Source organism: Aspergillus fischeri, genomic scaffold, assembly GCF_000149645.3.
Source record: "Aspergillus fischeri NRRL 181 1099437636252 genomic scaffold, whole genome shotgun sequence".
NCBI classification, from domain to species: Eukaryota; Fungi; Ascomycota; class Eurotiomycetes; order Eurotiales; family Aspergillaceae; genus Aspergillus; species Aspergillus fischeri.
In genome coordinates, this window is record NW_001509768.1 from 368,108 (window position 1) to 380,509 (window position 12,402).

Below are 12,402 nucleotides of genomic sequence, written 5' to 3' on the forward strand. Positions count from 1 at the left end.
TGTGGAAGGCTAACCGCAGCTTGAATGCATTGAAATATCAAGAAAATACTACTAATCTTGACGTGATCGAGAGTTCCGAGATAATCATAGAATTGACTATTGACAAAGATGAGAATAGCAAAGGTCAAATAGCCACGCCGCCATCCATCACTGTCGTTAACGGTATCGCTAATGCACAGAAAAGATAATACTACATGTACAATCACAGAGTACCTAACGCCGTAGAATGCAAATTTTTTCGCTCCTCTCCCTTCATGGACCCTCAAGAGAACGTCACTGGAATAAAGAGATCAAGCTCGGATTTTCCTTCTGACCCTTCTCCCCTTCTGAGCATCGGCAGGCTCCTCGTAGATCTCAGTCCACACGTCTTCAAAAGTGGTCTTCTTCCGACCAATCTGGCCCTCGAAGAAGTTCAATTTACGCACGACCTCCATGGCGCCGGTACCCAGACTAACGGTCTTACCCATAATGATGCATTCGGAGACACCCTCGATTAGATCGGTACGACCAGCACCACCAGCATCAAACAGATGGTCCGCAGTCTTCTCAAAGGAAGCGAGTTGCAGAACAGAGTCACGCATCTTCGCAAGACCGAAACGAGTGATACCAAGGACTTCGCCCTTGTACGTCATGACATCAGCAAGAAGTTGCATATGACGAGGGTCAATGCCCATGTCCTTCATGACCTCGCTGATTTCTTGGACAATCGTGACTCTGGCCGCTTCGATACCAAGAACATCACGCATCTCCATGACGTTATTGGTAGAAGTGCGGAGACCATTGACACCAAGCGTGGTCATGCACTCCTTCAGCCCGTAACCTTCAACAAGGAGTGTATTGGTGCTGGATGTATCGTCGGTACGGATGATGGCGCGGCTTGCTTGCGGATGACCAAGCACCTGTATATCGGGGAGGATGCGCTTGAGATGCTTGAGGCGGAGGAAAGGATCGGCACTGGTTGCTGCAATTTCGGTCTTGGATAGAGACGCTTTGCTGGCAGGGTCAATGTCCATGTAGATATGGATATGAGAATTGGTGCTTCGGAATTTCAGATCATCGGCCTTGAAACGCTTGTGGTTCTTGATGGCGTCGACGATGTTCCTGATCTTAAGCTCAAGGGCCAGATTTTGAATGGTCTCCCAGTTAATCTTGACAGTAAGGTAGGCCTCCTTGCCAGTCCAGGCTTCTCGGACATAGTGAATAATATCCCTCAGGTACGTCTTTTCAATACGTCCCTTGACAATACGTGCCGCGATGACATTGTCTTTGGTGACGAGGTCACAGGAGATAACAGGGGTACTGATCTCCTTCGATGCGTTGATGATTTCCTTAATACGAGGAACACCTTGAGTAATACTCATACCAGCAACACCGGCAAAGTGGAAGGTCTTCAAGGTCATCTGAGTTCCCGGTTCACCAATTGACTGTGCACCAACAGCACCAACGGCGTGGCCAGGCTCGACCTGAGCCTTCTTGTACTTCATCAAACATGACGTAATGAATGTTCTGAGAGTCTTCTCTGTCAGCTTTCCGGTGTGGTTCAAGCCCTTCTGGCTCCTCTCATCTGATGGATCAATATCACCGCCACGAGAGATCAGCTTGTCAGCTTTGCTGGATATGTATTGCTGAATCGACTCAAGGAAGTCACGCGCGCTCTCGAATTGATCAACACCGTGGTCGCTTCTATCCATGTAAGAAAGCTTATTGCCTAGTAGATCTTCGCGGACCAATTTTGCACGCTCCTTGGAAAGCATCTCTTCACATACTTCCATAATTTCGTGCGGAAGCAGACTCCGCTCGTCATTATCGTACGTGATGGACTCAGCGTGGATGAAAGTCCGGTCAAAGTGGACAGGCTTGGCTTTACCTTCCATATCGACAGGATCCAACTTGTCGTCACCATATTGGAACTGAACGATGGCATCTGAAGAGTTTCGGACGGTGTCATCGTATCTACTGGAAAGGTCCTCGAGAGACTTCATGAGACGACGGGACATGTAACCAGTTTCTGCTGTCTTGACAGCAGTATCGACCAGACCTTCACGACCAGACATTGCGTGGAAAATGAACTCAGTAGGCAACAGCCCAGAAAAGAAACTGTTGCGCACGAAACCTTTTGACGGAGGCTGTCGAGCGTTCTTCGGAAAATGGGGCAGCGTTCTGTCCTGGAACCCGTCTTGCACACGTTGACCACCGATAATTTGTTGACCGACGAGAGCAACCATCTGCGAGACGTTGATACTGGAGCCCTTCGATCCTGAAGTAGCCATGATCAAAGGAGAGTTGTACTTGCTAAGTTGAGCAATACACTCGTCACCTGCCTGTTGACGGACCTTGCTGAGAATACCAGACAGTTGGTTCTCCATAGTCTGCAACTCATCACAACCAGGGTATTTCTCAAGTGTTCCAGCCTTATATTTGGCAATGACTTCGTCACACTGCGCGTAAGCCGCCTCAACGAGCTCATTCTTTGATCGTACCAGGCTTTCACTCGGGTAGACATCTGTGATACCGATAGAAAATCCCATGTTTGTGAACCAACGCGCAGATAGCTTAGACAAGCGGTTCATACCCTCGGCGGCGGCCGCGGGACCGAAATCTCTGAGCATAATGTAAAAGACATTGTCCTTCTTTCCGGAACCAATGGTGGCCTTGTCCATCACACCGCACATGACTTCGGAGTTACGGATGACAAGCCAGCCATCGTTTGGATCCAGGTCTTTTGGCCGACCATCCTTTGGCGGTTTGAATTCTCTGCAAGCGGCGTCAAGGTTAACCAGGACAGGGTCGTCCTTGCTGGGACGCATCAGGATGTTGAAGACCTGCTTTCCAGTCCACAGCATCTGGGGCTTGAGGACGGCAGGCGGAGGAAGATCAAATCGAGTTTCCGGCCCCAGCATATAGAGACAAATCTGCGTAAAGGACCGACGGTCGAAGAAATTATCCTTACTGCTTAGGATATAGGCAGCACTGATGAAATCTTGAATGGCAGAGATGATGGGTTCTCCGTTCTTCGGAGTGGCCAAGTTGTTCTTCACACCCATCAGCTCCATAGCTTCGGCTCTCGCCTCTTCTGTCTGGGGCACATGAAGATTCATCTCGTCACCGTCGAAATCAGCATTGTATGGATTGCAGACACACTCGTTGAGCCGGAACGTCCGATGCGGGCGAACTTTGGCGAAGTGAGAGAGAATACTGAGCTTGTGAAGAGAGGGTTGTCGATTGAAAAGGACGATATCGCCATCCTCAATGTGACGCTCGATCACGTCTCCTTCTTGGATCTGATCGGCGATCATGTTGAGATTACCGTACTTCAAAAACAGCTTGAAATCCGAACCCTTCTTGATGATGTAGTTCGCTCCTGGCCATTTCTTTGTTCCGTTTCGAACCCTTTGCTGCAGTTTCTCCTTGTTGTAGCGGGTGACAACTTCGGGATAGGTCATGTTCTTCGCCACTAATTCTGGGACGGCGACTTCATCAACCCGTAAATTGGGATCAGGAGAAATGACGGTTCTACCGGAGAAATCAACTCGTTTCCCAGAAAGATTACCACGAAATCGTCCTTGCTTTCCCTTCAAACGCTGCACGAAACCTCGAATAGGCTTGCCTAAATCGGCTTTGTTGAGACCAGGGACATCGCTGTTGATGTAAACAGCAATCTGGAGCTGCATGTAGTCCCAGCATTCCACGATAGTTTGAACGGGTGCTCCTTTCATAAGGGCGTTCTTCAGGTTGATGTTACTCTGGACAATATCTCCCAGCTTGGCTGTCAAGTCATCCTCGGTGGAAGCAGCATCTTGGCCAACGGAGGGACGGATACACACTGGGGGTGCGGGAATAAATTGCCAGAGGAACATTTCAGGTCTGGCTTCCTTTGGGTTCAGTCCAAGCAATTCACAGTCGGTATCGGAGACCTTCTTGAACAAATTGAGAACACGCAGGGCATTCATATCATCCTGAGCCTTCTTGTAGTGCTTCTCTACCTCTGCGTTCGAAGTCCTGGCTTCATCGAAAGAACGGTCGAAGACAATCTTGCTGGGCGGTGGAACCTTTTTCACTGATGTCGACACATTGAACGCACGGAATTTGTCGTGTGTGATTTTCAGCGCACTGTTACCGGCCTTTTTAACCACGCCATTGATAGCACCGCACGCCTCACATGTCCGCGTCTTCCGGCAGCGTTCGTTGATACGTTTCGCGATCTGCAACCGTCGAAGATTGTCCAACCCCGGCCGACGCATCTCGCGGAGAAAAGCACGTCGCTCTGCCTCGGGCAGCAAAATGCGCGAACACTCCTTGCAAATCTCCTGCAGAATGCTGATAACACGTTTGAAGTATCCGACATGGAAGGCAGGTAGGACGAGTCTCACATGGCCGAAATGACCGTTGCAGACCTGAAGAGAGCCACCGCATGTTTGGCAAGTGGCGGTCTTGCTTGAGATACCCATGCGCCCATCGAGAGGACCGTGGGGAACCACCGCTCTATCATGTTCGAGATCGAAGAACTTCCGATCGGAAACCTCCACTACAGCTTGGCTGACTATGTCGTCGTTGGACCTGGTACACCGAATCCAGAATTAGTCACAATCCAATCATCCAGCACCATGGCAGTAAGTCTCTGAAAGCGGAACAAGGACATTCATACAGTACACCGAATTTTAATTCTTTTATAACTTTGGGGACGCGGTCTATGACCTGGGCCTTGCCCAGGTCGACCTGCACACCTTCCGGAGGCTGCATTGCCGTTGTCAAGAGCTGATCATGGCAATGAGGCACAGATGACTAAACCGAGCTGCAGACGGCCACGCTGTGTAAATTCGGCGCGTATATTATGCTCCAGACGGAAAGTGCTCCGTGATAAAGATAAGCAAGACCGCTGCGATGGTGAACTTCGACCAGGAAGGAGCTGAAGAGAAGAGGCAACCGTTGAAGGAGGAGAAATTGTTCAGATCATTGCGGCGGCGGGGTCGGCGACGAACTTTTTTGCGGCCAGAAGCTCCAGCTCCGGCCCCTCAAGGTTCCGACCAATCAACATCCAGAATTTCATCCAACATGGAGATATTGCAGTGTTAGTTTGGATACTGTAAATGCGCAGTAGACATAGACAGGGGTATATTGAACGATAAATAAATAGATATACAACATAAACAGGATGATACTATTCTACAGATGCGGAAGCATTTCAAGCGTTTATTTGGCGAGGAAGGCCTGGAACGCCTTGTGCTCAATCACCACGTTTCCGACAGCCCTCAGTCTCTTTCGTCCTTCTTTCTGCTTCTCCAGCAGTTTCCGGCGCCGACTGACATCACTAGCATGGAGCTTGGCCAAGACATCTTTTCGGTAGGGTTTGACTGTCTCTCGGGCGATGATCTTTTTACCAACAGCAGCCTGGATCACGACCTCAAACAGTTGTCGATCGACATGCTCCTTGAATTTTGTCACCCATTGTCGTCCGAGCCTTTCCACTTGACTCAAGTGGACAATGCGAGCAACAGCATCGACAGGCGCCTTATTAACCAAGAGTTGCAGCTTGACGATGTTCCCTGTTTGCCAAGCGGACTCCTCATAGTCCAGGCTTGCGTAGCCTTTGGTGGACCCCTTGAGCTTGCCGAAGAAGTCATCGACCAGTTGAGCAAGAGGCAGCTCATACTTAAGAATGACCTGCGTCGCTGTGAAATACTCTAAACTCTTTTGCTCACCTCGGTTTGCCTCACAAAGTTCAATGACCTTGCCGAGGTACTCCTCGGGGAAGGTCAGGGTAGCCAGGACGTAGGGCTCTTGAATCTCAGCCACCTTGGAGCGCAGTTCTTCGTCTTCCGGAAATTTGGCAGGGCTGGTAATGATCTCTTCTTTTCCGTCCTTCCAAATGATCTTGACAGGTACTGATGGAGGTGTGATGATAATGCTAGCACCGTGCTCCTGACGCAAGCGATCCTCAAACACAGAACAGTGCAGTGTGCCTAGAAATCCCAGTCTGAAGCCGGCGCCAAGAGCCTCTGACGACTCCTTCTGCACGGTGATACTCCTGTCGTTAAGCACGAGCTGGTTGATACTGTCTTCCAAATGCTCAAAATGGTCTGCATCCACCGGGTAAGCCGCCACAAAAACCATCGACTTGGGCTCCTCAAAGCCCGGGAGCGGTTCAACGGCTTTCTCAAACCCGACCCTTGTAAATGTGTCACCAATCTTCGCTTCTTTGCTTCGTTTCATACCAGGGTTAAAGTAGATGTATCCAACTTGGCCGGCACGGAGCACGCTCTGTGGTGTTTCGTTTGGATACATGATGCCAACCTCGCCAACGTAGTACTTAAGACCCGTCGCAAACGACACGACCTGCTGGCCCGCTCGAATTTCACCGTCGAAGATGCGGACCAGACAGATTACGCCTTTGTAGGAATCGTACCAGGAGTCGACGAGTAACATTCGCAGGGGCTTCTTGCAATCGCCGATGGGGCTGGTAAGAGTCAGTAACGGAAACAGCTTATGAAGATAGACAGGGAAATAGCCATACGCTGGGATCTTCTCAATAACTGTCGGAAGTAATTTTTCAACATTGAGACCTGTCTTGGCTGAAACCATCACTGCGTTCTCGGTGTCGAGCTCGAAGGAATTCTTCATCTGCTCAAGAGCCCGCTCTGGTTCAGCCGAGGGCAAATCGACCTTGTTGATGACTGGAATCAATTCCAAGCCCTGCGCGAAAGCGAGGTAGAAGTTCGCAACTGTCTGTGCCTGGATTCCTTGACTGGCATCGACCAGGAGCAATGCTCCTCCACAACTAGCATAACTGCGTGATACCTCTGCACGGAAGTCCACGTGGCCTGGAGTATCAACCAGGTGCAATAAATAGTCTTCACCATTGTGATTGTATATCATCGAGCAGGTTTGCGCCTTCACGGTGATGCCACGTTCCCGCTCCACGTCGAGCTTGTCCAACACTTGTTTGTTCGAGCCGGGCTCAATCGTCCCTGTGAGTTCGAGCAGGCGGTCGGAAAGTGTGCTTTTGCCATGATCGACATGGGCGACGATGCAAAAGTTTCGGTATCGCTCGATTGGAATAGCTGCTATTCTGTTCTCGAGGTCGGATACCGGCTTTGTAGCGGTCGATCTCGATCCGGCGTGAGAAGCGGAGCTGGTGAAAAATCGGGGAGCGTTAGCAAGGACGAATGGCGCCCTCGTCAGGCTTGCAGCTGTGCCTTTCGGTGCAGCGCTCAGCCATCTGGCTAACTGCAGGCATCCTCGCATCTGGAGTACTGCAATGGCATGGGAATAGGATGCCTTTTAAGATGAGGATTCGAGTTGCCCACTGCCGATTCCGAGAAAAAAAAGTGCGGCACCGGATCACTTGCTGCGGAGAAAAAGTGCTAAGTCCCGGGCGGTGGAACAACGGATTGCTGCGGTGACTATCGAGGTAAACAAAAGCTGCCTCGTTTTTGACCAGTCAAGAGACCCCACGAACGAGCAAGCATCCCATCTACAACCTCGAGCTTGATAAAATACACTGAAAATGTCCGCAACGAAAGATAAATCCAAGGTGCACAAGCTCTCCATCAAAGGTGAGACACGAATTTGGCCGTTGTTGATTGCTTCTTGAAGCTCACCCATTTATGACAGGCTCGGCGAAGCTCGTGGCAGAATTCGTGAGTCAATTCCATCGATCTGGATGGAGGACACTGGTTGACAAGATTTAGTTTGAATACTCGATAAACTCCATCCTGTATGTTGATGTGCACTAGAGGATGGGTGCAACGCATACTCATCGCTTTGGTTCCTAGGTTTCAACGAGGGGTATATCCACCAGAAGACTTTACAACGTCAGTTTACGCCCGCCCACGATAGTGGTAGACAATTGAACTAATGCGGGTACAGTGTCAAGAAATATGGTCTCAATATGCTCGGTTGGTCCATTCCCTCGCTACCCGCAACTCTCGCTGATCGAGCCCAGTTACTGCCGACGACCAGGTCAAGGCCTACATCAAGAAGATTATGTCGCAGTTAAACAAGTGGATGCTTGGAGGCAAGATATCGAAACTTGTTGTGGTGATTACAGATAAGGAGACTGGGGAGCACGTCGAAAGATGGCAGTTTGATGTAAGGCAGCCCCCTGAATGGATGCGCGCAGAGGCTCATCAGAATTTGATTATCATCAGGTCCAAATATTCGGAAAGCATACCAAGAGCCAAACTTCTCGAAAATCTGCTGATAAGGAGAATGCCACTCCGGGGTATGTCTGCCTCTTCCTCCCATGTTCAACACCCACGATACTAATAAAACCTTGTCCTATGCAACAGAGACACGGAGATTCAAGATTCGACTGCGGTTGAGAAGACAGAGAAAGAAATCCAGGAAGAGATACAAGCTATCTTCCGCCAAATTACGGCCTCGGTCACCTTCCTCCCAGTTCTGGACGGAGACTGCACGTTCAACGTCCTTGTGTACGCTGACGCAGACTCGGAGGTGCCCGTCGAATGGGGCGACAGCGATGCCAAAGAGATCAAGAATGCCGAGAAAGTGCAGCTGCGAAGCTTCAGTACGAATAACCACAGAGTGGAGACCCTGGTCAGCTATCGCCTGGCCGAATGACCGCGTATTGTCCAAATCTGGGTAAATTATTCTTGCAGGATGGCGTTCAGGAAAGGGAGTTACACAGCTGGATTATTACACTTTGTGATGGCTTTCAAATTTTAAAAGGCAAAAGCGATGTGGAATGTCCTTTGGAATAGCGAATGCACATATCCGTCGCCAGCGTCCTGAGCCATACCATGCGGATATGAGTCGGCCACGGCTCAATAGAATCTTACAGCTCATAGTAGAAGCCAAAGAAGGAAGCCGTCCAGGGACCCCTACTGCTTCGCAGAGCCAGATCGAGCTTATCCTTAAAACCCCGGTTACTGCTATTCAACGGGCAAACTAGTGGAATCTATCCGTGCTACTCGGCCTGATCTTTCTCCTTCAAGCCAACGATTCTTCCGCGGCACCCTAATCCAACTTCGAATCACTATCTCTTCATAAAAAAACGTTGGGAGAAGGTAGCAGAGAAGAGGAAGCCTACAAACACAAAGAGACCACGGAGGCAGGTCAAAAATGGCTTCATTCATCTATGCCCAAGATCTCAAGGATCGTCTAGATGCTAAAGACGCATAGGAAGTTGAAGATAATCTGGCAGCAAGCATGGAACTGATCTCCAGTGTCTGGTTCACGCGGTAGAAAGATCACGCGTTTGTCTCTCCCCCCAGCTATAACTTGGAGGATTTCCTGTCGATCCAGATTCTATCTTGATAGATGATCCAGTTGATACGCGTCATTATTTGATTTACCTACGTTGGTGGTTGCATTCTACTGGAGCTATCACGAAGCTCATCTTGGTCACTGTGACTGACCTCCTCGCTATTCCCAATCTGTCAAATGTTAAGATCAGCGTCTACCTACAGCTTAGAATTATACCCTGCGGGTTGAAGGCGCCGACATCAGGCAACTCATCAGGAGGAGACGACATCAAACTCAAAAAGTTCTCTTGGGCTCCTGAGACATCATCGATGCAGTGGTTGAAGCTCCTGTTCTTGAGCTGGCTTGATGAAACGACCCAGTGTACATCGCGCCTATCTCAAAACTTCTCGACAAGACATACATCGTCCCGGGATCCTCATCAGAACTGAGGGATCTGCCGCTATCAGGCTGTCGAAATCCAATGCCGATGGTGTGGTGATGAAATGCCTTGCAGATTGACAGTGATGGCTGCCTGTCAGTGGTGAATCCCGATGGGGCCAAGATTGACGTTCTCCGTGGGCGATGTTCTATTGTCTGTCCGTCTTGATATTGTTCTTGCCTCCCGCCTTGATATTGTTCATCTCGACCTCATCACAATCAGGTCTCGGCAATTCTACTCATTCTCTTTCAGCTTGTCAATATGGACAAAGTCATGATCAACGCTTTTGTGAACCGGGGCCCACCGCGATGTCATCTAAATATTGTTACACCTTTCCCTGGCCATTCCATATATTGTTTGTTTCGGGTGTTGCCTCTGAGTGTTAGACGGACCGTCACCGCAGGTTAGATAGCCAGCTGCTATAGTTCGGCCTCGATGCTGACTTCTACAATGCTCAATCTCCATATCTAGACACCCTTGGACCTGGTGTTCGTCTTCATCTTCTGAGCCCATCCGCATCTTCAAGCAGCTCTATCGGCTGGTACATATACAAGACTTTGGCGCTTCCTTGATCGCTGGATCGATCACAGTAAAAAATGAACTCGACATTTGATCCTTGGACCCAGAACATCACTCTGACTCAGTCCGACGGGACGACGGTCATCTCATCTCTGGCACTAGCGGACGACTACCTGCACTACATGATTCGTCTTGGCATCAACTATGGCGCTCAGCTCGGCGCATGCGCCGTGCTCCTCCTAGTCCTCTTGCTGCTGACAAGACCAGAAAAGCGCGTCTCATCCGTTTTCGTTCTGAACGTCGCTGCGCTACTTGCCAACATTATACGTCTGGGATGCCAGCTCAGCTATTTCTCCACCGGATTTGCTAGGATGTATGCGTTGCTGGCTGGCGACTTTTCCAGAGTGTCACGCGGTGCTTATGCCGGCCAAGTCATGGCATCTGTGTTCTTCACCATAGTCTTTATTTGCGTGGAGGCCTCCTTGGTGCTTCAGGTGCAGGTTGTCTGCTCCAATCTCCGTCGTCAATATCGGATCCTGCTACTTGGTGCCTCGACGCTTGCTGCTCTTGTTCCGATCGGGGTTCGCTTGACTTACTCGGTGCTAAACTGCATGGTGATCATGCACGCAGGAACAATGGACCACCTGGATTGGCTAGAGAGTGCCACTAACATCGTGACAACCGTCAGCATTTGCTTTTTCTGCGCCGTCTTCGTCGTCAAGCTTGGCCTCGCCATCAAAATGCGAAAGCGGTTGGGTGTGAAGCAATTCGGTCCGATGAGAGTCATCTTTATCATGGGTTGCCAAACCATGACCATCCCAGGTAAGGCCCGGAGAAGATCGCATCATCCAATGAAAAAAGAATCATACTGATCAAGACTCCATCAAGCCATTTTCGCCATTTGCCAGTACTTCAGCAGAATCCCGGAGTTCTCGCATAACGTCCTGACCCTCGTCATCATCTCGCTCCCTCTTTCCTCCATTTGGGCTGGATTCGCCCTTGTCCAGGCAAACTCCACCGCGCGCTCTACCGAGTCTCGTCACCATCTGTGGAACATACTCTCCTCTGACGGCGCCACGAGAGACAAGCCCAGCCAATGTGTCAGCTCCCCCATGACTTCGCCGACCACCACATGCTACTCAGAGCAGTCAACCAGTAAACCCCAGCAGGATCCGGAGAACGGGTTCGGCATTTCGGTGGCGCATGACATCTCCATCCACAGCTTCCGAAAGGATGCCCACGGGGATATTTGAGCAACCATTGCATTTGAGGAATGCATAAGCGGTTGATTTATCTGGAGTTTCTGCCAAATGGCTTTTCTCTCTTTCAGTTGACGCAGGCGATATGCTGCAACGCCAGTTGTGTCATCATAATACTAATACGTTCCTTTTTGTTTCTTTTCCTTTCTTTGCTGTACTTTCGCGTTGATGCTACGTGGGCTATCACTTCATCGTCCTGCAGGGGATCCTCTTTAGTAGTTTCGAGTCAAATGATCTTCAAGGACTTTACACCAGATTGACGGGCATTTGCAATTCCACTGCAATATTCAGATGGACCAGGAATTGCTCAACTGGACTGCAAACCACACGTCATAATTCATAGTTGTTGGTAGACATTCAGACGGACTTTGTGATAGCTCCAAGAAGGCAAGACAGAGGAATTAAGGAATTTTCTCCCTTTAGAGCTATCTCGTGTCACTATCATAGTACAGACAGATGACGCCGCTGAACGCACAATTTACTGAAGGTTAGCATTTTTAAATCCCATGCCATATTCTAACACCACAGCAGCCAGCTAGGCTGGCAATGGTTAAGAATGGCTTTAGATGTCTACGGGGCAATGAATTAGCTTTGGAAAAGTATGTAGTAGAAGAGGCCTTGCAAGGGACCTCTTCACAAGCAGTGAAGTGCCAGAAGTGGAACCCCCTGGAAGGGATTACGAATGAGCTGGATTTCGAGTATATCTAATTTACCATTTACTGTCGAGGTTTATTAGTAAGTTCTAAAGGTACTATATTTTAGACGTGCTGTGACACTGTCAAATCCGTGGAGTTCGAACATATATTTTGGTGGCTTGGTCAAGTTCGTAGGCTTAAATGACTACGGTGTACTAATTCGATATTCCAAATAAAGAACACATCATACCAACTAGCTAGCCATTCTGTTGCACGTATTTGATTATGATAGAGGCAGCGGAATCATGTATGATATTTATTAAGGTATGTAGCGTTAAGAGACGAA

General features: G+C 49.4%; 4 protein-coding genes across 4 annotated transcripts; 2 read left to right on the forward strand and 2 right to left on the reverse strand.

The window, feature by feature from the left end:
- Nucleotides 1-290: 290 nt before the first annotated feature.
- On the reverse strand, nt 291-4,740 carry NFIA_062940 (DNA-directed RNA polymerase III core subunit RPO31; the record flags this gene model as incomplete). Its single annotated transcript, XM_001263029.1, has 2 exons — nt 291-4,557; nt 4,646-4,740. The coding sequence occupies 2 exons, from the start codon at nt 4,738-4,740 to the stop codon at nt 291-293; spliced, it is 4,362 nt and encodes a 1,453-aa protein (XP_001263030.1).
- Nucleotides 4,741-5,190: 450 nt separating this feature from the next.
- Nucleotides 5,191-7,242, reverse strand: NFIA_062950 (GTPase GUF1; the record flags this gene model as incomplete). The annotated part of the gene is made up of 1 exon (XM_001263030.1): nt 5,191-7,242. One exon carries the CDS (start codon nt 7,240-7,242, stop codon nt 5,191-5,193), a length of 2,052 nt encoding a protein of 683 aa, XP_001263031.1.
- Nucleotides 7,243-7,504: 262 nt separating this feature from the next.
- NFIA_062960 (spindle checkpoint protein MAD2) lies at nt 7,505-8,580 on the forward strand (the record flags this gene model as incomplete). The annotated part of the gene is made up of 8 exons (XM_001263031.1): nt 7,505-7,553; nt 7,612-7,637; nt 7,689-7,714; nt 7,773-7,811; nt 7,867-7,895; nt 7,943-8,088; nt 8,148-8,221; nt 8,289-8,580. 8 exons carry the CDS (start codon nt 7,505-7,507, stop codon nt 8,578-8,580), a joined length of 681 nt encoding a protein of 226 aa, XP_001263032.1.
- A 1,659-nt stretch (nt 8,581-10,239) lies between these two features.
- On the forward strand, nt 10,240-11,415 carry preB (alpha-factor pheromone receptor STE2; the record flags this gene model as incomplete). The annotated part of the gene is made up of 2 exons (XM_001263032.1): nt 10,240-10,984; nt 11,051-11,415. The coding sequence occupies 2 exons, from the start codon at nt 10,240-10,242 to the stop codon at nt 11,413-11,415; spliced, it is 1,110 nt and encodes a 369-aa protein (XP_001263033.1).
- Nucleotides 11,416-12,402: the final 987 nt, after the last annotated feature.